The 27,405-nt window shown below is 60.5% G+C and overlaps 1 protein-coding gene across 3 annotated transcripts in view; it reads right to left on the bottom strand.

The window, feature by feature from the left end:
- ARHGEF7 (Rho guanine nucleotide exchange factor 7) overlaps positions 1–26,998 on the bottom strand; it is a 48,225-nt gene extending 21,227 nt beyond the window's left edge. For 2 of the 3 annotated variants that reach the window (XM_056129030.1, XM_056129031.1), the window contains exons 1-4: positions 26,581–26,998; positions 13,275–13,361; positions 1,654–1,738; positions 1,215–1,345 (exon numbers count right to left, since the gene is read on the bottom strand). In XM_056129030.1, coding sequence (XP_055985005.1) covers positions 1,215–1,345; positions 1,654–1,738; positions 13,275–13,361; positions 26,581–26,967 — 690 coding nt within the window. In that variant the 5' untranslated portion in view covers positions 26,968–26,998. The remainder of the gene's footprint in view (positions 1–1,214; positions 1,346–1,653; positions 1,739–13,274; positions 13,362–26,580) is intronic. The other variant, XM_056129032.1, reaches the window with a different exon arrangement.
- Between the last annotated feature and the right edge of the window lie 407 nt (positions 26,999–27,405).

The following is a 27,405-nucleotide window of genomic DNA, read 5'->3' as shown; positions in this document are numbered from 1 at the left end:
AGTCCTGGGGCCCGCGCAGACGGGCACAGGCCAGCCAGCGGCTCCTCAAAGCTCAGCAGGGGCATTCGAGGGGCCCTGCCACACACACAAAGTGGCGGGGCCCCACGGCCCACCCGCGCCTGCCAGCCACACCAGCCTCCCCGGGACAGCGGGGGCACACAAGCACACTAGGGCAAGCTGAACACTCGCACACACAAACACACAGAGACACGCACACACATATGCACACAGACACGCGACACAGACACACAGAAATGCACACACACAGACATGCAGACACACGCAAACACGCACAAAGACATACACACAGACACGCACACGTGCACACAAACTAATATGCACTCGAACTAACATACATGCACACAGACACGCATACAGCAGACATGCACAGACACACAAGTACACAGATAAGCAGACACATAGACTTATACGTAGACACTTTAGACATGCGGACATATTTGAGACACATACATGCACAGACACAAAGACATGAACACACAGACACACAACACACACACAGACATGCACACAGACACAAGCACACACTCGTGAACACAAAGACACAAGACACATACACAAAAATAAGAAATACTCAGCAGTAGGCTCTGAACATGCAGAGACAGACACACAGCAGAAACACAGACAGACACGCAGAAGCAAACACACCAGACACAGACTCGCAGGGGAGCGCTCCTCCCACGGGTTGTGGCAAGCACCCCAGACAGGCGGGCACGTCCCCTCCCAGCATCCCGCGTCCCACCCTGGGAGGATGCGGTGCTTCCCGGGTGGCCCGTCCCTTGGCGAAGCAGACACACCCATCACCAGTGTCCGGCAGACACAGGCCGGCCCTACATGAGCGTGTGTAGGGGCGGGGCCCAGTCCCTCCCCGCAGAGCACCAGGCTCCCTGACCCGGGTGGCACATGCGGCCAGACAGACAAGGCTCAGGGTCACACCCCAGACACAGATCCCAGCCAAATAAGACTGGCCACTCCCACCCCCGTGCCCAGTGCCCAGTCACTCTCGAAGCTCAGTGACAGCCATGCCCCGGGGACCGTGGGGACCCTCCCCCGACAGTCCCTCCTCCCTGTGCACCAACAGCAGAGTGGGCGCAGCCCGGGCAAGACCGGGTCGGCTCTCCAACAGCGCCTGGCACAGCCAGGGCCAATGCAGCCCCCACGGCGCCAGCATCTCCCGCCAGCACCCCCAGACTCACCAAGCTGCGGTACTGGCCCTGGAAGAGTCGGGAAGTCCGGCTGTGCGGGGGCTGTGAGCCCAGGGAGTCGAAGGACTTGATGCGGTGGGCCGAGGGCCGGGCGCACACCGAGTCGCTCCCCAGGCCGATGTCTGTGAAGGTGGGGCGGCATGAGCCGGGACGCGGCCACAAAGCGCCTTTCATGCGGCGAACAGAGACGGTCTGTCCTCGGCATACAGGCCCCACGCCCCCGACAGCAGACGGCGCTAACACGGGGACCCTCGGTGCCCGCCCCTGCCCTGGGGAAGAAAGGCCACGCCCCCCACGGGGGTCTGTCCCGCCCACAGTGGGGAAGGAGGCCGCACCAGACCGGCCGTGCATGCAGGTGGACACAGCCCAGTGGCCAGCTCCTGTGTCCAGCACGGGGCACCCAAGCCGCATCCCCCCACCCCCCATTTACCTGCAGTGACTTTATTGAGGGTCACTAAGGAACTGAGAACCTTGTTAAAGTTCTGCCCCTGGTACAGGTCATTGGCATCGAACGTCTGAAAGACACAATCCGACAAGCCGCGTCAGCAGAGGCCTGGCCAGAGCTCGCGGCTGCACAGGAGCAGACGGTGAGTCCAGAGCCCACGCACACGTTCACCAGGGCAGACACCCTGACCGTGGGCGCTGGGCGCTGAGGGTCTGCACGCGGGACCCGGGCGGGGACAGGCACAGGGACAGATGAACACAGCCGACCCCCAGCCGCTCCCTGGACGTGGCGGGGGTGGGGCAGAACCAAGAGCCGGCTGACCCGGGGCTGAATGCCGGGGCCGCGGGTGGCTGTCCGAGGTCACGAGTCCGAGGTCCAGCGTCCCCTGCACGCACACCCCAGGCAGCCAGGGGACACTGAGCGAGGCCAGTCCTGCGGGGACTGCCCAGCCTGCCCAGGCCCAAGCCCCGAGCCCCAGCCAGCCATCGTCCGCATCACCGGGGGTTAAAGGACTCAAGCCTCATCGGCCCCCTCGTCCCCGACTCCCGCTTCTGACTGAGCTAGAAAATGAGGGTCCCGACCCCCCAGAGAGGGCACGGCCGAGCGCACTCACCTTCATGGTGGCAGCGCCAAGCCGGGCCTGGAGGATGAGTGGCCACCAGGGACGGGAAGCCACACTTCCTGTTGTTCCCAAGCCGCCGCCCCCAGTGCACTCCAGGAAGCGGGGGTGGGGCCAGGGGGCAGCAGCAGAGCCCATGGCCCGCACGGGCAGAGGGGCAGACGTAGGTCACCTGCCCTGGGAGTGCCCGCGACCAGCCCCGCCCAGATACTATCAGGGATGGATCAGGCTGCAGGGGCGGGGACGCAGGGCCCACCCACACGGCCTTCATGGGAAACCGAGTCCAGAGGCTTCAGCGGCGCAGGCCCACTGCCTGCCGGTCGGGCACCAGCACCCGTCCCTGACCCCCGCCACTGCTGGAGGCGGCGCCAATCCCTGTCCGTGACAGGGCACAGAGGCAGGATCCCTCCCCAGCCGCTGCTGTCCTTCCCCCATGCCCTCGGCAGGGAGGGTGCAGGCCGGACCCTGGGCCACGGGGAGGTGGAGATGCTTCCCCACCCTCCAGACCTCACGGGCCGGGGGCCAGTCATCCCGCCCTGACTCACTGCAGCTGGAACGTTCCGCCCCTCTGCCAGGCTCCTGGAGGGCTATTTTCGACCCAAGAAAGCGTTACTTTGCACACACTTCTGCAGTGTGGCTCACAGCCTTTAAAAATACACTTTTGTCCCGTCCCTCTGCTAGCCAGGACCTGGCTCCTGATGGTGTCCTCATGCCCGTCCTAGGTAGACGCTCCATCGCTGGGGACATGGGCGACCCCCAGGAGGCCCCTCCCCTTCCTCACCCAGTGAACACTGCCGGCCCGTTGCTCCCACAAACCAGCACGCCAGGCCCCGACAGTGACAGAACAGGGCCGACTCAGACCATCTGACCACAGCCCCACTCTGGGGGGGTGCCAGGCAAGCAAGCACACGTGCGTGTGCATGTGCATGTGCGAGCTCACAGACAGGCATGCACGTACATACACGTAGACGTGCACACGCATCCTGATGCACGCACACACTTGCAGGTACCCGTGCACACACGCACACATGCAGATGCGCACACGCAGGTACGCACGCACACACGTGCAGATAAGCTCTCGTGCAGGCATGCAGGGCAGGGAGGGCCGAGGCAGTGGCTGGCGCCCAGCAGTCCCCCAGGACGGGGTGTGGGAGGTGCCAGTGAGGAGCCAGGAGCAGCAGCCATGGGACCCACACACCTGGGCCCCGAAAGGAAAAGGGCGGGGCCCGCAGCCAGCCCAGCCCAGCGCCACCGGCGGGCACCCAAGCACAGAGCCGGGAGCAGGCCCCGAGCACTGACAGGGCACTGCCAAGTGCTGAGCAAGGTGGCCAGGGCAGGGGTGGCGCCCATGCCGTGGTCTGCGGCTCCCCACCCAGATCTACTTTCTCAACGCCGAGCGCCCAAGGCCACGAGGCCGCCACACCCCTGGGGCACCCCACACCCTCCACAGACTCTTCTAGAAGCAGGCGCCACCTGACCCACGCACCCGCACCCCTCCTCCCGGGGCCTCCCTGCGCCTGCCCGGGGCAGCAAGTGCCTGGGCACCGTCCTGAGGCTGCTGGGTGTTGCAGGGACACCAGGACCGGCCCCAGCTAGTCCTGCTCACTGACCGGCAGCGCTGCAGGGCAGTGGCACCAACGTCATGGCACGTGGACACCCACCCTGCTCCGCTCCCGGGGGCCCGGTGCCCCTGGCCTTGGGCTGCGAGAGCAGGCATTCACCCCTGACCCCAACAGGCATGACTCAGGTGGGGTCACCAGGAAGAGGTCACGTTCCCAGCGGGCTGGGCCCACAGTGTGGGTACCCAGAGCCCCAATGGGGAGGGCCTGGGTCTGTTAGGATGGAGACCCTCGCCAGGTGCAGCAGTGCCGGCCCGATCCAGGGCCCCTGAGCACCACGGCAACGGTGCAGGGGGTCCCACACCGCTCAGTCTAAACCCCAACCCCCAGCCAGCACCTCGTCCGGGAACTGCCCGCCCAGCCATCGCCCCCAATGTGCCAGTCTAACTTCTCGAACCAGGTGTGAGGACCCCCAGCATCGCTGCCCGCTCCACCCCTCCCAGCAAACCTTTAAAGCCTCCAACCCCAAAACCGCGTGCCGCGACAGTGTTCGTGTGAAGAAGTTACCTCATTCATCTACACCCCTCACCTGAGGTGCTAGCCAGTCCAGGCCTCACTTTCTTTACCTCTCCATAACCCACAGTAACACACAAAGACAGCCCCACTGCAGGGGCCAAAACATACAACACCCAGGGAAAAACGACAAACGCACAGGGCGCGCAGAAACTCACCGGGCTGGGGGAAGCCGCCAGCCCCGAGAGCCAAGCAGTGACAACGCGCCACACGACCCCTCAGACAAGGAACGCAGAAGGGGCTGTGAAGGGTGCGCCAGGCGCTCAAAGAAGGAATCGGACGCACTGTGGGTAAGACACAAGAGGCCGTGAGGGCAGAAGTGAGAGCATGCAATGAAAACACAGGCAGAAATGGCAGCCCCAGAAATCCTGGCCGGGGGAACGAAAGCAGCGGAAGGCCCCAGCAGAGCAACAGCCGCGAGGGCAGAACCAGGGAGCTCAAGGGAGGTGCAGAGACAGCCAGGAACCGCAGGGAACGGAAAAGAGCCCCAGAAGGAGCCAACAGATGGAAGAGAAAGCCAGGATGAAGCCAGTCACGTCAGAATCCCTGGAGCCCCAGAGGGACAGGAAGAAAACCCTGATGGGGAAACTGCCAGACAAGGCTGCTGAGAGGGTCCCAGAGCCGAGCAGGCCGAGGGGGACCAGCTAGACCAGAAATACTCCAAGACACATCCTGATCATCAAAGGAGCATCCTTCAGATTCACAGCAGACTTACCTGACGGAACGCTCTGGGCCCGAAGGCAGTGGGGAGATTTAGTTTTAAAAAAAACCCAAAAAACTCCATGAACTGAATGCCTCACCAAGAATAGCCAGCTAGACTCATTCACACTTGACGGAACACACAGCTTCACAGACAAACAACTCAGAACTTCAAAGACTCAAAATCATTAGTTACAAGAACAACTAAACGGGTGACTTTAAGACTAGACAAGCCCCTCAAACACACCAAACTCCTGCAGACATGGGACTAAACCCTTAACAGTAATCTCTCTCAGTGTCAATGGGCTAAACGCACCAGAGTGACAGGATGGATCCGAAAACTGAACCAACATCCTGCTGCCTGCAAGAAACACATCTGCACAGTCAGCAAACACAGACTCGGAGTCAAAGGCTGGAGAACAATTCCACAAGCAAACAACTCCCTCAAAAAAGCTGGGTGACCAGGGGGTCTGGTGCCGCCAGCAGGTCGACCTGTGCCTGCGGGGCGAGTGCATCGGCAGCCTGATGGGGCCTTCAGGCTTCTGATACCCCAAATTGCCGCTGTGCCTATGGCCAAACCCCAACGACTAGGGGCCAAGTTTACCAAGAAATGAAGCGGCCAGAAGTGAGGTATGTGGGAGCCACCCACAAGCCACCTCTGGCTCAGCTATACAAGCTCATTTATTGGCCTAATTTCAGAGACCCATAAATCTCCTAAGAGATCAAAAGACACAGATAGGGCCGGGAGTGCAGAGGTAAGCGGGAACCCGGGACTGAGATCTCCAAGCCCACGTGGATCAGGACTGGGCCTCCTCCCCACAAGTCCCCAGTTTTCCAGTAGCTTGGCAGTCACATCCGCAAACTGCTCTGGCGTCATATAATCTCATCAGTGGTCAAAACCCAGAGACTATAAACTAAAGCTCACAGAGAGAACAACACAGAATGTCCTGGATATTATATTCTATCCTTAACAAGCAGTACAAGACAAATTGTCCAGCACTGCCTTTCCAGCAGGTTTGAGTGGTTGTGGGACTGGTGTCAACATACTGAACATAACCAAAGTAGAGAATATGGGGGAAACTGTCTGCCACACAGGCAGGGGAAAGGTTGGAACGGGGGGTGGGGGGATGTGAATACTGGGGATCTGGGTGGTGGAAAATGTGCACTGGTGAAGGGATGGGTGTTTGATGAGTGTATGACCGAAGCTCAGACAGGGAAGCTTTATAACTGCATCTCACGGTAATTGATAAAAAAGGGGGGGGGGATAAAATAAAATTAACATTCAGAATAAAAAAAAAGTAATGTGAAGTTCATGCCCAATTCAATCAGCTTAATCAATAGCTGAACAAACAGCAGTACTCCTACACTATTAAAAAAAAGATCATATCAATAGACGCAGAGAAGACATTTGACAAGATCCAGCATCCATGGGTTTTATGATAAAAACCCTCAGCAAAATGGGAGTTGAAGGAACTTGCCTCAGGTCAGCTGCATGGAAGGCAAACGCCCTACCTGTTGTGCTCTCACTCCAGGTCCCAAGGGACACTCCTCAACATAGTCAAAGCCACCTGCCACAAGCCCCCAGCAAGCATCATTCTCAATTCCCCTTGAAATCAGGAACAAGACGTGCTTGCCCGCTTTCACCACTTCAATACAGAAGTGGAATACTGTCCCACGAGGGCAAGTACTTCCAGTTAGGCAAGAAAAAAGGTATCAGGGGCGTCCAGATAGGAAAGAAAGAAGTCAAGCTATCACTATTTGCAGATGACGTGATATATACTTGGAAAACCCTAAGGACTACAGAAAAGGTCCTAGAAATGCTAGGTTTGTATAGTAAAGTGGCAGGTTACAAAATCAATACCCAGAAGTCCATGGCTTTTACAAATAATAAAAAAGAAAAAGATATTTAAAAAAAAATCCCGTTCACAATCAAGTACCTTGGAATCAGCTTAACCAAAGAGGTGAAGGACCTGTACAAAGAAAACTACAAAACACTACTTCAAGAAATAAAAGAGGACACGAGGAAATGGAGACACACCCCCTGCTCATGGACCGGGAGGATTAACACTGTCAAAATGGCAATTCTCCCCCAAAGCATTATACAGATTCAGTGCGGTCCCCTAGAAAGATACCCATGACATTCATTCTTCAAAGTAATAGACAAAACACTCCTGAAATTTGGATGGAGCAATAAACCCCCACAAATAGCGAAAGCAATCCTTGGGAAAAAGAGGAGAGGGGGCGTCACCTTCCCCAACTTCAAACTCTACTACAAAGCAGCAGTAATTAAAACAGCATGGTACTGGGCTAGAAACAGACCTGCAGAGCAATGGAACAGAGTGGAATATTCTGTCACCGACTCTCAAGTGTATGATCACTGAGTCTTTGATAAAGGAGCAAGGAATGTGAGGTGGAGCAGGAAAAGCCTCGTCCACAAGTGGTGCTGGGGAAACTGGACAGCTACCTGCAAAAAATGAACTCAGACTTCTGTCTAAAGCCAGGCACAAATGGATCAGCATCAGAGCGGAATCCATACGTGGAGGGAAATGCGGGCAGAACCCTCCATGTTACTGAAGCTAAAGGCATCTTTAAGGATGAAACACCACTGACCACGCAGTGGGAACAAGGATAAACAAATGGGACTACACTAAACTAAGAAGCTTCGAAAGAGTGACCAAAATACAGAGAGAGCCCTCAGAATGGGAAAAATTATTTACCCAATACCCATCAGATTGGGGTTGATATCCAGGATACACAGGACACTGGTAGAACTTTACAAGAATAAAACCTCCAACCCCATCAAAGAAAGTGGGGAGAAGAAATGAACAGAAGCTTCCTCAAAAAGGAAATAGAAAAGGCCAAAGGGGCACATGAAAAAATGTTCCACGTCGCTAATCATCAGGGAGATGCAAATCAAAACAACAATGAGGTACCATCTCACACCACAGAGACTAGCACACATCAATAAGAACAAGAACAACCAGTGCTGGCGCGGATGCTGAGGGACTCTCACTGTTGGTGGGAATGCCGACTGGTCCAGCCTTTCTGGAAAACAATATGGATATTCCTCCAAAGACTAGAAATTGAGCTTCCATATGATCCAGAAATACCACTTCTGGGAATATATTCCAGGGGTCACGGTCCTCCCGTTGTTCAGTAATCCCAGGGGTACAAAAAAAAAAATACTGTAGAAATGACATCTGCACGTCTATGCTCATCGCAGCACTGTTCACAACAGCCAGAATCTGGAAACAGCCCGAGTGCACGAGAACAGACAACTGGTTAAAGAAACTTTGGTGCATCTACACGATGAAATAGTATGCTGCTGTTAGGAGAGATGAAGTCATGACATTTGCTTAATAGTGGATGGGCATGCTAAGTGGAGTAGCATGCCAAGTGAAATCAGTCAGAAAGAGAGGGACAGACATAGAAGAACTGCACTCGTTTGTGGAATACAAAATAACAGTATGACACTGACACCTACAGACAGTAGTCACAAAAACCAGGAAGATTGCTCCATAGCTGGAAGCCTGCCTCATGAGCTGGGGGAAAAGGCAGCTGGGATACAGAAGGGATCACTGAGTCAACGGTTGGCAGGACCGCTCGGGACGAGAGATGTGTGTTGAAAGTAGATAAAGAACCAGACGTGATGGCCTCTCAGCATCGCATTGCAAACCATAATGCCCAAAGTAGAGAGAGAGCATGGAACTGTCTGCCACAGAGGGAGGGGGAGGGTGGGATAGGGTGGGGGGATACTGGGGACATTGGTGGTGGGAAATGTGCACTGGTGCAGGGACGGGTTTTCGATCACTGTATGACTGAACTTCAGCCATGAAAGCTTTGTAACTGTATCTCAAGGTGATTCAATAAAAATTAAAAAAAAAAAAAAAAAAAAAAAAGCAAGGTCGTGCCAGCGAGCCCATGAATGAAATGCGACAACAAAGAAGCTTCCCACTGGCGGTTGAGGCCAGCAGGCGCCTGGTGCCAGAGCTCCACCGGGACCAGCTCTGAGGCCCGGCCAGGTGGCCCTCGACCCTTCTGGAGCGCCCCTCCCGGAAGGGACAAGGAACACAGGTCACCAGCAGCTGAGCGGAGCCCCAGCCTACAGCGTGCCGAGAGTGACAAGCTCCAGGCAGCACCGTCCCTGGGCCTGGAGGCACCGTGGGTCTGACTATCCTGGAACTTGCCCCCCAAGCCCAGCCAGACCCGGAGTGGGGCCCCGTCTGCACCCCACGAAGACGCGAGAGGCCACATCTCGGCGACGCACACATGAACAGCATGCTGGCGTGACCAACCTGCCCACTACCCTGATAGCCACGGAGCTGGGCACGCACATTCCACCATCCCTGCTGGGGGCGTGGGGGCAGCCCAGCCCAGGGACTCGCCGACAGGACACCAACACCCGGCAAGGGGCTTCAGCAGGAGACCTGGGCAGAATGGGGCTCTGGCCACTTTTAAGTCCTACCAAGCGATGATTCATCTCATCTCCCAAATTTAATTATTGACCTCACCCGAGTCTCTTAACCAAGGACAGGGACCCCCAACAGGCCAACCCGTCCCACCACTGGAGCTCAGGCCCACAGGGCCCCAGGAAGGACGACAGTGACCACCAGCACACACGGGCGCCGAGCTGCAGCTAGCCAGCCTGCGGAGGACAAGGGGGCCAGGGGTTACCCGACGGAACATTCTGGATCTCTGGGATAAAAGCAAGCACCCCTCTGGGTGAACATCCACAGAAGGGAGGCAGACGCCAGCACCACAGAACAGCCCCAAAGACCCAGGCATGGGATACACTGGCTGCCACCTCCCCAGCTCACGGCCGCACTGGCCTCGCTCCCCGGCCCTGGCGCGCGGCCACTGCATGGACGGGGACTCGCCACAGGCCAGTGGGCACGGGGTTCCAGCGCCGCGTCCCAGCCTTCCTCCTCGGGAGAGCACAGGCTCCACAGGGCAGGGACAACCTGCTGGCCACCGCCGCCACCTGCACGGGCCTGTAGGAGCCACCTCTGGCCCCAGGCACTGCCCCAAAGGGTCGTGGGACAAAGGAAACCTCGGAACACCGCACACCCTACGGCCCGAGGGCTGGTCAGCCCCCAGCCAACGCCAGCACAGACTACGGCGGGAAACCGCGCTCCGGACAGGCAGCGGGTGCAGTGCCAGCGCCACAGTGAGCCGACACGAAGACGGGAGCGCATCGCGGGCAGCTGGGGGACCCCGGGCCAGGCGCATGCTCCATGCACAGTGCCCCTCCGGGCCCCGGGGGAAGGCCCAGGAAGCCCCGCGGCCGGGCTCTGTGGGGACACACCGGGGGGCGTAGCACCTACCTGTCCGCAGCCAGTCCGTCTCGGGGTGCTGCCGAGTCCTGAGGCGCCCCCTCCTCCCGCAACAAGGGCAGCGGCTCTCGCGAGACACGCAGAGGCCACTCGCCAGGGCTATTAATATCCCTCACACACACGTCACCTACCTGCAGGCAGAGACCAGATGGGGCTCGGCAAGAGCGGCAGAGCCGGCCAGCTCGACGGGCCACTCCACTGTCGCTCCTGCCGGCACCTCACGGGAAGCCCAGCGCCAGCGCGGTGCCACCGCCCGGACAGGCGCCCCGCCTCTCACAGCGCCAGGGACACAGCCAAGAAGCAACACCCTCCCCCGGCCCACAGCACACAGCCACGGAGACTCGGGCTGGGTAACAGGAAAGAGAAAAGGCCAGTCAGCCTAAGGCCCACACCGCCTGCAGCCAGGCTTCAACAGCATCCGTGCGTCCGACTCTCAAAATACTGCCCAGCAAAAACCTAAACACACCCCAAAATTCATCAAGAATGACAGACTGTGCAGTAGGGCTTGAAGGCCGTGTCAGGGGACTGTCTCACAGTCGGGAGTCAGCAGGGGGCACGGCTCACTGCCCAGCTGAGTGGAGGGGTGAGGCCCACTCAGGGGGTGTGCTCAGGATTTGCATGCAGGGGCCTGGAGTTAAACCACACCACCCGGTCCCCGAGCAGCGCAGAGGTGACTCCAAGCACATCCAGGAATAAATGCTGGACACCCACCAGGTGCAACCCCCGACACACCGCTTATTTCTTACAATGCAGTAAACAAGAACACGCAAAAACGGTTCACTACAAACTCAAGTCAGTTCACAGAACCTGGAGACACAGGCACCCCAGCACCCAGAGCCAGGCCAGGCCCAGAGACCCCGGCACCCAGAGCCAGGCCAGGACATGTGTGGGTCTCGGCTTCCAAGCGTGGACGCCAACGTCAGCATGCAGGCGTCTCTGGGATGGGCCTCGCTTTGTCTGCTTGTCCCTTTCTAGGTCTTACCCTCTAGGCTTTGGACAGAGCGACTGGGAGGGGTCCTTGCAGTTCCGGCTGGACATGCCCAAGGCTTGGGCACTGCCCAAGGCAGCCCACACCACAAAGAATCCCTCTGTCACAGGCCTCCCCGTAACGGAGATCAGTGGGAGGTTTCTAATGTGATGGGCTGCGAGTTTAGTTTTTAATTTTCACTTCCTCTTAGTAACTAGGAGTTTTAAAAATGCATTATCAACAGAGCTCCAAAAAACGCTAAGATATCTTTTACATTTCCTCAGAAAAGTATAGAGTGTATGAAAAATAAGACAATGTTAGAATCCATTCTTTGATTTAGAAACAAGTGTACCCCTTTCAACTACAATTCCGAGTTCGTCTCCTCTGTTACAAAAGCTTGCTCAAGACCCACCTCGCACCCAGTACTGGTCCAGAAGGCTATGGTAGGCACTGAGCAGAATCTGCCAGTCATTAAACAGACTAAATTCCAAGAGAAGCGGCCGCGTGCAATGTTGACAGTGAGCTCTGGAGAAAGATCCAACCTCCCTCCTGAAGATCCTTCTACAGAGGCTTCTGGGGGGTCATCCCGCACCTGTGGGAGCTCACTGCCACCCACAGACAGAACCAGCAAAGGTCCAGGCCGGTCCCTGAGACTGAGCCCAAGGGCAGGGAAGTGTCCCCACCTGGTGCCCCTAGACCATCTGGGTCAGATTTGGAAGGACCCCTGGGTCACGTTGGGATAGGGATGGGGTCTCATGTCCAGGTAAGGTAGGACCCTGGTCCGGGGTACCGTGTCCAGGTAAGGCAGGGCCCTGGTCTGGGGGTCCCGTGTCAGGTAAGGCAGGGCCCTGGTCTGGGGTCCCGTGTCCAGGTAAAGCAGGGCCCTGGTCTGGGGTCCCGTGTCAGGTAAGGCAGGGCCCTGGTCTGGGGTCCCGTGTCAGGTAAGGCAGGGCCCTGGTCTGGGGGTCCCGTGTCAGGTAAGGCAGGGCCCTGGTCTGGGGTCCCGTGTCCAGGTAAAGCAGGGCCCTGGTCTGGGGTCCCGTGTCAGGTAAGGCAGGGCCCTGGTCTGGGGTCCCGTGTCAGGTAAGGCAGGGCCCTGGTCTGGGGGTCCCGTGTCAGGTAAGGCAGGGCCCTGGTCTGGGGTCCCGTGTCCAGGTAAAGCAGGGCCCTGGTCTGGGGTCCCGTGTCAGGTAAGGCAGGACCCTTGTCTGGGGTCCCGTGTCCAGGTAAGGCAGGGCCCTGGTCTGGGGTCCTGTGTCCAGGCAAGGCAGGGCCCTGGTCTGGGGTCCCGTGTCCAGGCAAGGAAGGGCCCTGGTCTGGGGTCCCGTGTCCAGGTAAAGCAGGGCCCTTGTCTGGGGTCCCGTGTCCAGGGAAGGCAGGGCCCTGGTCTGGGGGTCCCGTGTCAGGTAAGGCAGGGCCCTGGTCTGGGGTCCTGTGTCCAGGCAAGGCAGGGCCCTGGTCTGGGGTCCCGTGTCCAGGCAAGGAAGGGCCCTGGTCTGGGGTCCCGTGTCCAGGTAAAGCAGGGCCCTTGTCTGGGGTCCCGTGTCCAGGGAAGGCAGGGCCCTGGTCTGGGGGTCCCGTGTCAGGTAAGGCAGGGCCCTGGTCTGGGGTCCCGTGTCCAGGTAAGGCAGGGCCCCTGTGCGGGTCCCACACTTGTGGGCGTGAAGCCCGGCCGAGGGCCAAGGGACGGTGGTCCCGGGGGGGTCCCGCGCTCGGGGGCGAAGGGAAAGGGGCGAGGGGGCGGGGGCTGCGCATCGGGGGCGGGGGCGGGGCCGGGTCGGGCCGGGTCGGGTCGGGCCGGGCCGGGCCGGGCGGGGCGGGGCCGGCCGTTGCGCGCGCGCCCACCCGCCGCTCACCTCCAGGCGCAGGGAGGCCCCGCAGCCGCGCAGGAACTCGCGGATGTTGCTCAGACACTCGCTGTCGCTCCGGGGCTCCGGGTACACCTGCAACACAGAGCGAGATGACGGCGGGGCCCGGCCGCGCCCGCCCCCCGCCGCCGCCGCGCCGCTCCGGCCGCACCGCGCCCCGCCCTCGCGGAGCCGCGCGCCGGAAGTGACGTCGCCCGCGCGCCGCGCCCGAGACCGGGGCGGGGCGGGGCGGGCGGGGGCGCGCGTGACGGGGGCGCGCACGCGGCGGGCGGGGCCGGCCCGCGTGTGCAAGTCGGCCCGTGAGCGCGTGGACCCCCGCGCGGGCCCGCGCCCCCGCGCGCTCGGCCCACGTGCGGATCCGCCCGCGTGCCGGTGAGCGGGGGCGCCCGTGTGCAGCGCCCCGGAGCAGGGTCGGGTCCGCGCCGCGAGGACGGGGCCCCAGCCCACCCACGCCCACTCTGTCGGCTCCGCCCGCTCCCCTCCAGCGGGGCAGGCCCTCGCTGCGTTTCCCGTGCTTGGTTCTGTAAAGTCCAGGAGCGACCGAAGGGAAAGGAAGAGAATGAGGCGTTTCCCCCCACGGCTCAAAAAGTCTTACTGGGAGAGTGCTGGAACATTTCCTGACAGATTGAACACACACACACACACACACACACACACACACACACACACACAACTAGAGCTGTAGTTTTGAGCCTCTTCCCCAAGTTTCAAAAAATCATGTACTACATACACAGTTATAACACCTAAATTCTTCATGATTTGATTGGGTTGGTTAGTTGGTTGATTTTGGGGCCACACCCGGCCATGCTCAAGGGTTGCTCCTGGCCTGCGCTCCAAGGTCACTCCTGCCCGTGCTCAGGGGACCATATGGGATGCCGGTGACCCACGTGCAAGGCAAATGCCCTCCCGTTGTACTACTGCTCTGGCCCAAAATTCTTCACGATTTTAAGTAGTTGCAAAGTATTTCTGACATCTTAAGGACATTCTCAAACCAAACGGTTGTTTTTTCAAATCATCCAACGGGATCTAAATGCAATACAGATATAATAGTATCCATCTAAGATAAGCTCTGAACAAGCTCGACTTTTTAAATTTACATTTTCCATTCTTCCCCCTTACTCATTTTCATTTCATCTCCCACACAGAACTGCATCCCACAGTAGTAGGTTTGAAAAGTATATGATCCGGCCGGAGTGATAGTACAGCAGGTAGGACATTTGACTTGCACGGCGGCCAACCTGGGTTCCATCCCCGGCATCCCATATGGTCCCCCCGAGCACTGCCAGGAGTGATTTCTGAGTGCAGAACCAAGAGTAACCCCCAAACATCACTGGGTGTAACCCTAAAAACAAGCCCTAAAATAATAACAAATAAAAACCTTTAAAAAAGAAGAAAAGTGTACGATCACACTATCCACTTTTGTATGATCTGGACCATTCCTCATTCTGTATCTGGGAGCTGACATACCCGGTACATCCCCGTATAAGCGCCCAGTCATTCCTCCTGGTACTTGGTTGTCTGTGTGTGCAAGCAGGGTAGTGAGCGCGCTGCTCTACGCCCCCAATCCCCGCCCCGGAGACCCTGAGCCCGCCCCGGCCATGCCACTTTGCTTCTGCTTCTAGCCAGGCACATGTCCTCTGTGTGACCTACTGGGGCCACGTGTTTCTGCCTTTTGTTGCTCATCTCGTCTTTGCACTCTGGAGTGTCACACTAAAGGGCTCCCTCACGTCCCACAGCGCGGGGGGGGGGGGGGGGCAATGGCCTCTGAGAAGGTCCACACGTCAGCCCAGCTGTTGGTCCAGCGCTTCTGTGACGTGTTCTGGTGAAATCAGCATGAAGGAACCGACAGTACGGACAAGACATCCACTGGTCTGGACGTACACTCACCCGGAAGGGCTAAAGTGACATCTCTAATCCGGGACACAGCAATGGAACTGCAGTCGCAGTGATGACTCATGACATGACAGCCTATGCAGAGAGCGCAGGGGGCTGTGTGGTTGTGAGGCTGATAACCACAAAGGTCTACACTCGTATCACCAGGGTCAGGAAAATGTCAGGCCCTCTTCAGCCACCACAGGCCGGCCTGCACGTTTCATAAAGCAATATTACACGAAAAACGTAGTGTTGTAAGGAACCTCCGTGAAGAATGTAACGTTGTGATGTAGGGTTGTAAGTAAAAGAAGTCCTGCAGATGCGGAATCTGTGGAAGAACTCAAGAAATTCCTCCTAAGCACGGAGCATGAAAAAGGTTTTGTGGAGGAGCAGGTTTTCCTCCACGCTGACGAACCTGGTTTTAAAACGATGGCAAATGAACCCGTGTAATGCAAGTGGCCCAAAGAGCCCGCCGTGAGTCGCTCGGAGACTGCGTGACCTTGCTATCAAGTGCCAACACCAAGGACTACTTAGGTACAACAAACCCTCTGGGGTTCGGTGATTCCCACAAGCACGTCAACGGGAGACTCTGCCTTGCGGGCTCGCCCAGCAGGTGGCGCACCAGAGCACAAACGGCCTCCAGGATCCTGGGACTGAGCCCACAACTGCCTCGTCCCGGAAGTGAATGCTATCCTGGGGCAGGAACCTTGCCTTCGGGGTTCAGCTGATTTTGGATACTGCCCCCGCTCACTGCCATGAAAATGCCCACCCAGACAGATGGGCTCTTCGTGCTCCAGACACTGCCTCTCTCACCCAACCCCTCACTCGCCCCGGCATCGTGACAGCTCCCAGGGCACAGGAAGCTGTGAGCAGGGCCTGGAGGCCCTCGGAGCTGATGAGAAGACCACCATGATAGTCACTGGAATCGCCTTGACACGATGTTACCGGTTATGGCGGCACAGCCTGGCAACTGCCAATTCTGTTGGGTAAACTCTGCCAGACTGCATGAAACATTTTGAAGGTGTTTCCAGAGACACAAAGATAGTGTGGAAGCCTTGGGGTGTGCACAGCACGTGGGTGAGGAGGGGCTGAGAAGGGTGGAGATGTGGGAGAGGTTCTGCTGAGACAGCCCATCAGCAGACACCTGGAGGATGTGGTCAGCAAGGGCAGCAATGAGTGCCGACCCATAGCGCCAAGACCATCCCTCTCTCAGCAGCCAAAACGGAGAGAATTCTGCCACGGAAAAAGTGTCCAGCAACATGGAATACAGAAGCGGCTGCCTGAATGCAACCTCATGCGTTGGCACCTCCACTGCCCCGTCCCTTTTGCGGGGCACTGACACAAAGCCAAGCAGGCGAGACTGTGCGATCTTTCAGACCAGCTTGGGAGGGAAAGCGTGGCGGCCATCGGCAAGTCACAGGGGCCAAACTCCCAGGAGGGCCAGAGTGATGGCACCACGGAGGGGCACTCGCCTTGCATACAGCCAGCCCAGGTTCAATCCCCAGCATCCTACATGGCCCCCTGAGCACTGCCAGGAGTGATTCCTAGTGTAGAACCAGGAGGAACCCCTGAGCACCGCTGGGTGTCACCCAAAACCAGAAAAAAAGAACTCCCAAGAGGACAGCACCCACTCCTACAGCAGCCTCTCTGCTGGCTTCCTTGCCGGGGAAGGCATCCCCCAGGGTCCTCTGGCTGTCACAGGGCAAGCCTGGGCCCCCAACAACTGGAAGGTTCACAAGCAGAGCCCCCGGCAGCCACCAGCTTCCACGATCAGAATCACTGCCATACCCCAGCCTGACCATCTCAGGATGGACCTCAGCGAGATATGACCTGTTGAAAATTCGGGTATGTGGGTTTTGTGACTGAAATCTCCAGGCTTTCTCGGAATTGGGATGGGCTACCTTCCCCCACTTCCCAGTACCCCTGGATGCACTGACAGTCACCTCCAGGAACCAACTCCAGCGCCACCATGTGAGCTCTACTACCGGCCTTTCTCCAGAGACTCATAAATAAATCTCCAAAGAGAGAAAGAAAGGAAAAAAAAACCCGTAAGGTTCAGTGTGCTCATGTTCTCGCTATCATTAAATGCCAATCCGCTGGTTTCCAGGCTCATCTTTTGTACAAGCGTACTCTGTGGAGCGTGTCCTAGAACATGGAATGACACCGTGTGTGTCTGGGCAAAGTGTGTGCACAGCCTGCTGCCCTTGGAACAGTGCCCTGCTCCAACACTACGTGTGAGTGTCTGTAAACGACATGCTAAATAAACTCTTTAAGCAGAAACAAACCTAAAACCTGTTGGAGGGGTGCCTGTTTGTTTTAGGGCCACACCCAGAAGTACTTACGCCTTACACCTGGCTCTTCTCTCAGGAATCTCCCTGGCCAGGGCTTGGGCATATGGGGTGCCCGGGATCGACCCGGGGTTGGTCACATGCAAGGCAAGCGCCCTACTACACTATCTCTCTGGCCCCTAAAACCGGGCTTTGTCTTAATAAAGGAATGAAATGGCTAATGGAGATGGCCAGAGCCTTAGGGACCTTGGCGGCCCCAGTTTCTCTAAGTGTTTGTGGTCCAGTAGGTGTTAACTGAGTGACTGTTAAATGTCGCAAACACCAAGAGAATCCGCCTACACTCAAGAGTAAGCCTTGAGGATCTCGTCTTGATTTTCCTCCTGAATCATGCTCGTCCAGTATCGTCAGATTGTAAATGAGGGAGACAATGTCTGCCTTCTGCTAAAATTATTAAATGGAAAACAGCCTTGGGTCAGTTTGCTTACGCTCACGTGACTGCCAATTGTTGCAAAAATGAGACAGAGCCCAACACTATTTTCTGGTTGGGGGGTTTTAATAGAAACACTGAGACACCTTGTCCATAAAAATAAGTGAACGGAATTGTTCGGAGGCAGCCTTCAGTGCCACGGGCCAAGTGTGGCCTGGGGCAGTGTCTCTCCACACAGGGTGTGTCCTCAGGACCCCTGGGCCAGTGGCCCAGCTGAGCATGCTGGCCTGTGGTGGCTAAGAGTGTGTACCAGGGCCAGAGAGACAGCACAGCTTTGATGCAGCCAACCCACGTCCGGTCCAGGGGTCCACGTCCCTGAGCACCGGCCAGGAGTAAGTCTGAGCATCGTCAGGTGTGGCCCAACGATCCCAGGAGAACGGGGCTCTGCTCGCTGTCTAGGAGAGCTGGCAAGGGACACCACACTGCGTACCTCCGGCGTCACACTTCACCTCACAGTGACGTGCCTGGGGCCCCCACTCACAGCCTACCAGGGAAGATGAATGTCTCCAGGTCCTTTCCGTGGGGAGGCCACCCTGTCCCCACTCTCGGGCACTCTCAAAATGACCCATTTTACATGAGTGCATCTGCAGGAAAAGGTGTGGAAATGGACCCCTGAAAGCAGCCCAGAGGAGTTGCGGGGGCTAAGGGGTCTGCCGTGCACACGGCCAGGCCTGCTGGTCCCTGAGCAAGAGCACTACTGGATGTGACCCCAAAGCAGAGCCCAGCCCAGAGGAGGTGCGACACCTGGCTGTGACCCCTGGCACTGTGCAGGAACAAAGGGCCTGAGGTCTTCAGAGAGGCGTAGCTGGGGGCACGGAGCCAACCGCCCACGGACTCCATGCCAGGCCCCCTCCCAGCCTCCGTGATCCCCGATGTCTCCAGGAGCCCGAGACTGGCACGCTGCAGCACCAGGGACCCGGCTTCTGCCCCGTCATCTCGGGGGCTCCCTGAAGGCTCAGAACTCCCCAGACCCAACAAGGAGGCAGCAGGCCGCCGCCCCCCCCAAGGGGGAGCCGCCACACCCGGTGGGAGTCACGGGCAGAGGAGACATGGGGTGGCCCATGTGGGCACCACACTGAGGCCCAGAGTGGCGTCTAACTGGGAAGCGAGACTGTCTGGGGGGACAGGGCGTGAGCATAGGGACACACACGGGCAGGAAAGCCGCGGGAGGCCCAGGAGGGCAGGCGATCGGGAAAGCCCATCAGGAGCACAGGAGGCCGAGTCACGGGGCTGCCAAGGAAGGCTGCAGAACATCCCGCCCCCATCCTGGCCTCGTCTCCCACGCCTGCCTCCACGGCCTCCTGTACCCCGGCTCCTGCTCACGCAGTCACACGCACACGCGAAGCCCAGACCGCCATGCCCAGAGCGTCCCCACAGCTGTGTGTCCCCAGAGGTCCAGCTGCGTCCCCAGAGGTCCGCTCCACTGTGGCACGTAAGGCCCCGCGCAAAGCCCGGCCTGACCCCTGCACGGGCCTCCCCACCCTGTCCGTGTCGGCTGGCCACTGCGGCACGCAGGCCCCATCAGGCAGGGGCGCCCCCACATCCTCCAGTCAGCCCAGAGATCTGTGACCAAGGCGGCAGACCCGGGGCCACCTGCTGCAGGCCCTGCTGGAACTTTCTGGAAGAAGATGGAAGAGACAGGAGCTGGACAGGGGGGCGGGGAAAAAGAGGCCCCGTGGCAGGGCAGCTGGACCCTGGCCAGCAGGGAGTGCCGGTGGGGGCTGCCTAGGGGAGAGGCACAGGGGGCTGTCGGGACGGAGAGGGCCGCCAACGGACGCTTGTGGCCATGCTCAGTGACGCAGCTCCACCCAGCTGGACCCGGGCTGGGCTGGGGCCACACCAGGGTCCCCGCCCGTCTGCAGGACCTGATGCCTCAGCTGTCCCAGGCCTCAGCCCAGGGGGAACAAGCTGTGTGGGGGAACTCCACGGGATGGGCTCAGACACCGAGACACCAGAGCCAGAGACGCGGGGCCCACACACGCACCCCCAGCCTCAGGGACACACACACGACTTCAGGGACACACACACACCTCAGACTCAGGGACACACACACACACACACATACACACACACCCAACCTCAGACACACACACACACACACACACATACACACACACCAGCCTCAGGGACATACACACACACACACACACACCCAGCCTCCCTCAGGGACACCCCCCCCCCCCGCCCGACCTCAGGGACACACACACACACAAACACACACACACACCCGGCCTCAGGGATGCCCACTGGCTGTGGGAGGCACACTTGGGGCCACTTGCTCAATCCAGAACCTGCTCCTCACCCTGGTCCCCTATTTCCTCCCATGGTCCAGACCCCAGGGAGGCCACAGGGCAGCGGCTGCACAACCCACAAAGCACACAGGAGCCAGAGGCAAACCTGCCCCTACTGTCCTCAGCGCAGGGGCCACTGTCCTCACCCCAAGGGCCACTGTTCTGAGCCCAGGGGCCACTGTCCTCATCCCCCCACCCTGACTGGTCCTGACTGGAGCTCTGTTGCTGCCATCTGTGACATTGGCACTACCTGCCCCCACCCCCGCTCCTGTCCAGGGCAGCTGCCCCACTCCCCCCTGCCCCCCTGTCCCCCTCCTTCCCCCCCCGCCCCCCCCCCGTCCAGGGGCAGCTGCGTTCTCCCTTGCGCGTAGCTGGCCTGTCACCTGATGTGGTCTGGACAGCACGTGGGAGTCGTGTGAAAGTGACCCCGATGCCAAGGACGCTTCCGTGTACTGCAGTTCAGTGGATGGGCAAAGCCCCCAGCCCAGTGTCCAAGCCTCTCCTTTCACCCGTGGACATCACTCGTCCCATTCCCCATTGCCACGTCCAGAGAGCAGCTCCCTGACCCTCCCCCCAACCCTCCCATTGGCCCGACTTTGTGTGTGAAAGCCCAGTCCTATTCAGTGAGTGCAGCTGGACCCCGGCGGCGTGCCTCAGTTTCCCTTGGCCTCCGGCCATCAGTGCAGGGCGGGAACCCGCTCTCCTGCTATCCATATGGGCAAGGGGGGCCAAGAGAGCTGCCCCCCGCCCACTCACGGGCAAGGCCTGGAGTGACCTGACCCCGTGGCCCTCAGCTTCTGCCCGGCAGCTCCTCCCACCCAGGGGCCCACCTGCTCAGGCTCCGGCTCCACACACAGCCTGGCCCCCTCTCCACTGCTTTCGCCCGCCCCAAAGACATGCCTGAGGGACTCTCAGCACTGGAGCCTCTGCCACCCTTGGGTCAAGAATGTGACCGTGACCTATTTATAGAACGTTTCCAGAGGAAACACACACACAAACACACGCACACACAAACACACACACACGCACGCACACACACTTGCACCGAGCACATGCACGCACACAGACACAGGCACACACACATGCACGCCCGTGGCCAGGAGGAAGGTCAGGACCCCAGGGGACGAAAAGGACCCTCAGGGCAGGGGCACCACGCAAGGCCCCGCGGGCAGGACACTCCATGCTCTGAACTCGGGACGCTGGACGGCTCTGCTCGCTGGGCCGAGACCGCCCGCTACCCCCACGTGCTCCTGGCGGGGGGCGACTGCCCCATCCACCACGGCTCCCGCACACCTCCGTCCACGCACTCTCTCAAGCCTTCCCGGAGAAACCAGGCAGCATCACCCCACTCTACTAAGCAGCCCCGAGCCGCCCTGAGGAGTAGCTGTCTCCACCCTGAGCTGGGCCGGGCTCCTGGGTGGCCGCCCTGCAGCCTGGGCGGCAGGTGGGCCAGAGGCCAGGCTAGGTTCCCACGCCCCCCACACAGCTACTGTCCCCCTGGGCAGAGGCGGGGCTGGAGGGCACTGCCTCTGCCCCCCCCACTGCCCTGTACCCTGGGGCTGCCAGCAGAGCCCTGGGGATGCCTGTGACAGAGACCAGCGGGCAGCGCCCAAGTCACACAGTGGCACTGCGCTGAGGGACGGCTGGGGAGGACAGTCTGAGCAGGGGCTGTCTGTCGGTCCAGAGAATCCCTCCGGACAGAAACAGCACCCAGGAGTTACACGAACCCTGCAGGTGAGGGCGTGGGGGCGCTTGTCTGAAATCATGGTCCAGGCCCACGAGCCTGCATGTGTGGAGGTGTGGAACGGGAGCCAGTGTGTGCGTGTGTGTGTGTGTGTGCATGCACAGACACAGAAAAGAACCTGTGTAACGTGTGTGTGTGTGCGCATGCAAATGTGAAACAGGAACCAGTGTGTGTCTGTGTGTGTGCAAACAGGGACAATGTGTGTGTGCACTCACATGTACAGGCATGAAACAGAAAACTGTGTGTGTAGGCATGGAATGGGAACCAGTGTGTGTGTATATATGTGTGTGTGTATACACGCAGGCATGGAAAAGGAAACTGTGTGTGTGTACACACATGTTCAAGCATGAAATAGAAAACTGTGTGTGTGGGCACGTAACAGGAAGCAGCGTGTGTGTGTACACATGCACACGTACACGTATACAGGCATTAAACAGAAACCAGTGTTGTGTGAGTGTGCATGTGCAGACACGGAACAGGAACCAGAGTGTGTGTGTGTGTGTGTGTGTGCGTGTAACAGAAACCAGAGTGTGTATGTGTGTGTATGCATGCGCAGACCTGGAACAGGAACCAGTGTGTCTGTGTGCGTGCCAGCACAAAACAGGAATCAGTGCATGTATATACAGGCATGTAACAGGAACTTGTTTGTGTGTGAGTGTGCAGGTGTGGGACAGGAATCTGATGTGTATACGGACACTGGCGTGTACATACCAGGACCCCAGAAATATAACGATTATAAACTTAAACTAGCATGTTCACTGGGTGGCACACACAGGCTCTCCTGAGCAAGCGCACACATCCCTGCATGCACACAACACTTTTCTACACACATCTCGCGCACACACACTCTCCTGCATATACTCTCCTGTATATACTCTCCTGTATACACTCTCCTGCACACACACACTCTCCTGCACACAATCCTGCACACACTCTCTCCAGCGCACACACACACACACACACAAACACTCCTGCACACATACACACCACCCCAGCGGGCTGTGAGGCTGAAGTCAAGAGGTTCTGGGCGACAGGGGATGGGACGGCCAGGCCTGGCCCGAAGCGGCAGCTGGAGGGTCGGCTGCCCATCTGTGGTCCAGCCTTCGGCTCTGGGAAGCAGCAGGCAGGAAACCCGAGCTCGGGCCGCCTGTCCTCCAGCCAGCAGCTGCGCCCTGGGCAGCTGTGCGGAGACCAGAGGGAACATGAACCGGCCACGCCGCTGCGACGGGGGCAGGGCAGGGGGGTGCTGGCCCGAAAGTCACGAGACCCCACAGGCGGCAGCCCGCATGCAGCAGGCTGGGCGGGGCATCTCAGACCCTGCGGGCTCCGGGGGCAGCCTCCCAGGGCCGGTCCTGTGGGCCCTCATGGGACCAGCCACTGAGCCTGCCGCCACCCAGAGGGGCTGAAGGACAACAGACGACCTTGGCGGGACCAGCCCTCCCTGCGAAGACGGGGGGCGCCGGGCCCCACCTGAGCCCCTCTCAGAGATGCCAGAAACTCCCCCGTCCGGCAGGCGGGAGCTGCCCCTTGGGCGTTTTCTGCAGCAGCCTCCCCGCCAGGCTCCTGCCGGCAGGTGGGCAGGTGAGCGGCCGGACGCTCAGTGACAGCCTCTTTCTGGGTCACACCCACGACTCCAGCCTGCAAGGGAGGAGGGGCCCGAGGCTTCTCGCCACTGAGCTACAGAGGCCGGGGCGGGGGCCCTCACCCCATCAGACGGGGCTTCCCAACTGAATCCAAGAGCGGCCCCCCAGGACCCCCATGCCACCTGGGCACACCACAGGAAGGAGGCCTGTGAGACTGAGCTGGAGCAGCAGCACCGCCAACACTGGCCCCTGCCCCTGACTCCTGACCCCTGACCCCGGTCCCCCGCATCCCCTGCCCCCCAGACCCCCTTCCTGCAGGAAGTGCCCAGTGCCCGGCCTCCCCGGTGCTGGGCGTGTGCTGCGTGTGCAACCGGCCACACTGCAGCCACAGTCTCAGCACCACAGGAGAAGCAGGCCGGGACTGATGCCTGCAGGTACCCCACGGGGGACGGTGCGTCCCCAAGCCGTGGGGAGGGTTATTGGGGGTTATCGTTCTTTCTGCTTTGGGGCTTGGTTTGGGGCCCCACCCAGCAGTGCGCGGGACCTACTCCCGGCTCAGGACTCCGGGGTCACTCCTGGTGGGGCCCAGGGGGCCAGGATGGAACCCGGGCAAGTGCCCAACTCAGTCCCCATCGCTCTGGTCACCCCAGCCGTGGGGGTCCCGGGCCCAGACTGTCTGTCAGGAGGTGAGAGTGGGAAGAGGCAGGTGGCCTTCACCCTCTCTGCTGTGACATGGAGTAGATGGGGGGCTCAGGAAGGCAGGACGGAGCCCACGAGAGAGCGAGACGCCCCTCATGGGCTCCTAGGCCAGCCGGGGGGCCTGGTTCCGGCAGCCCCAGCCAGCAGCTTTGGGGTGTGCAGTGAACAGAGGGAGCCCCGGGGTGGCTACATGAGGGACACACAGTACAGCCCAGCGCCGCCCCCAATCCCCCCCCCCCCCCGCCTCATTCCCTCCAGCCCACACATCCTGAGTGACCCAGAGGGGCCCGCCAACCCCTCCCCTCCCCGATGAGGGCAGGCCTCTGGAGAGCTGTGAGCACGAGAGGGCGGGTTTGGGGCCTTCCATCCCGACCTCCCTCAGCGGGGAACTTTCCCAGCAGCTCCGCCCCATGCGACTGTCAGGTCATGGGAAAGCCCCGCCTCACCGAGGACCCTCAGGAGCACCGTGACAGGCAGAGCTGCCAGGGCCCCCAACAGCCCTTGCAAACCCGCCGACAGCCTCACGCCAGGCAGACCAACAGGATTCTCTGCAGAAACGCTGGGCCCTGGGCACCAGTTTCACACATGATTCCCCCCTCCCCCCACTGCCTGGCCACACCTGCGCACACCTGGGGCTGCAGCCTTGGCACCGCGTAGGCGCCGGCCTGCTCCCACTCCCAAATAAAGACTTTAGCTTGTCGGGGGTTGGGGGCTGGGGGGGAGGGTCACACCTGGCAGGCTCTGGGGACCATCGGGGTTGCCAGGAATTGAACCCAAGTCAGCCACGTGCAAAGCAATGCTCTACCCACTGAACAATCTCTCTGGCCTCCGAAAGTAAAGACTTTCAATGAAGCTTCTCACAGGCTCCTTTGTGGGCCCTGCAGGCACCGAGGGGCGGCAACATCTCTGCCACAGGTCACCTGCATGTTCACGGCCACAAAGGGGAGGAAGGGTCCTTCAGGCCCTCCAAGAATTGGTGACATCTCCTAGGGCACCGTTAGAAGGCCCGAGGCCCCATATCCGGATGCGCCCAGCTGCAGTGACCGGGGAAGACACCAGCCCACCACCCCGCCCAGAGGGTGGCCTGAATGTGAGGCCCAGAGCCGCCCTTTGAACCTGGGCAGTTGGCAGCTCTGCCTGACTCTGGTGCTGGTGGAAAACATGCCCGCTGAGCCAGAGGGTTCCAAGCCAGACTGGGCCCCCCTCCTTCCCAGAAAAGAAAACCGCTGGTGCCCCAGAAACGTGCCTTCTTGAAGCACACACACAAGTCCCGCCCCCCACTGCTGTTAATGGCCCCAGAACCCTTCTGTGCGCTCAGGGCAGCCCTGTCGCCCGTGGGAAACTGTCTGGGCCAGGCCGTGGGTGTGGGCAGCAAGACCACTGCGGCCCAGAGAATCCCTGGGGCCCAGGGTTCTGGGGTATTTTGGGATGTTTCGATTTGGCCTCTGCAAGCTAAACATTTCCCTCATTCCTTTCTGGTTATCGAGCTGAGAAGTGTTCCAGTTTACTTGTAAAAACCCTGTCCCAGGATTTAAAAGAAAACAGTCACTGAAGTCAGCTGACCACCAGGAAGGGGGGGGGGGGGTCTCTGCTCAGCCCCGGGCAACCTGTCCACACTCAACCTCTGCCTCCTGCTGCCCACCGAGGACAGCCACCGGGCATCCCTCTCTGGGAGCCCCCACCTAGTCCCCTCTGCGGGTCTGTGAACAGACTGACCAGCGGCCTTCCCTGGAGGGGGGGTGCAGGCAGGGGGATGCCCTCCACGGGCACCTTCCTTCCCTTCCACCAGTGCATTCCACGCAAGAAACACGCTCAGGGGCCCAAGAGACGGACAGCCGGGAGGGCGTTTGCCTGGCACGCGGCCCACCCTGGTTTGATCCCCGGCATCCCGTAGGGTCCCCCGCGCACCCGCAGGAGAGATTCCTGCGCACAGAGCCAGGAGGAACCCCTGAGCAGAGCCGGATGTGACCCAAAAAAGCAAAAAAAAAAAATTTTTTTTTTTTTTTAAAGAAACACGGTCAGCACTGGCTTTCGCTCAGAAGCAGCCTGTCTGCCGGGCCGGGATCGGCGGGGGTCCGTCCTGGCGACGTCTGCGCCAGGCATCGCCCGAGCCCACGCCGCTCCCTAACTGGGGGTGCGCCGGGGCTGCGGGCGCGGGGGACGACGCGAGCCCGGGCGGCGCGGGGTCCAGCTGCCGGCGGGCGGCCGGCGCGGGGTCCGCGGGGACGCGGGGCCGGCGGGCGCGGCCGCGGCGCAGACAAAGCGCGGGGGGCGTCCCGGCGGGCCGCGCGCGCGAGGGTCGCGCACAAAGGAGCGCGGGCCGCACTTACTCTCTCGATGGCCCCGGGCAGCAGGCGCTCCAGCAGCCGGCACAGCACCACCCCGTCCCGCAGGGACGCCTGCAGGAAGCCCTCGGGGTCGGCGATGGTCTTCTTGGGCGACTCGAGCACGCCCAGGGTGATGAGCCACGTAACGGTCTGCTCGGCGGAATTCATCGCGGCCGCGCGCGGGGCGCCCTCCCCTCGGAGCGGCCGCGGCCCGGCCCGCTGCGCCCCCCGGCCCCCGCGCCCCCGCGCCCAGGGACCGGCCGGCCGCGGGGAGGGTCGCGCCCGGCTCGCGCGGCCCCGCGTGCGTCCTGGCCGCCTGTCAAGCGCCGGCCGCGAGCTGCACATGAACCTGCGGCGGCCGCGCGGCGCCGCCCCCGCCGCCGATGACATCACCGCGAGGGGGAGAGGGGAGCCGGGGCGCTCGGGCCCGCCCCCCCGCGCCCCCGCCCGCGCGCGCCCCGCGCCCTCGTCCCCCGCGCCCCTGCGCGCCCGGCCCCACGCGCTCCTGCGCCCCGCCCGCGCCCGGCCCAGCACCCCGCGCCCCGCGCCCCGCACCCGCACCGGCCCGGCCCCGCGCGCGCCGCCACCTGCGCGCACCCAAGGGCGCCCGCTGACCTCCAGGAGGCGACGCCCGCCCCGCACCCACGGCTCCGCGCGCCCCCGCCCCGGGAGCCCGCAGGCCGCCGCCCCGCGCCCGGGTCCGTTCGGTGGGTTTGCTCGGGCTTTGCGCGCGCCCCTTGGGCTCCTGCGCGCTTCTCCCCGATGCCCCGTTTGATGTGTGCGGGTCCGAGTTCGCGGGGTGGGGGGGCGGGGAGGGGTGCCGACCGC

The sequence above is a fragment of the Sorex fumeus genome, unplaced genomic scaffold (assembly GCF_029834395.1).
Source record: "Sorex fumeus unplaced genomic scaffold, SorFum_2.1 ptg000072l, whole genome shotgun sequence".
Classification (NCBI taxonomy): domain Eukaryota; kingdom Metazoa; phylum Chordata; class Mammalia; order Eulipotyphla; family Soricidae; genus Sorex; species Sorex fumeus.
The sequence above is the reverse complement of the archived record's forward strand: the minus strand, read 5'-3'. Positions and strand labels throughout refer to the sequence as shown.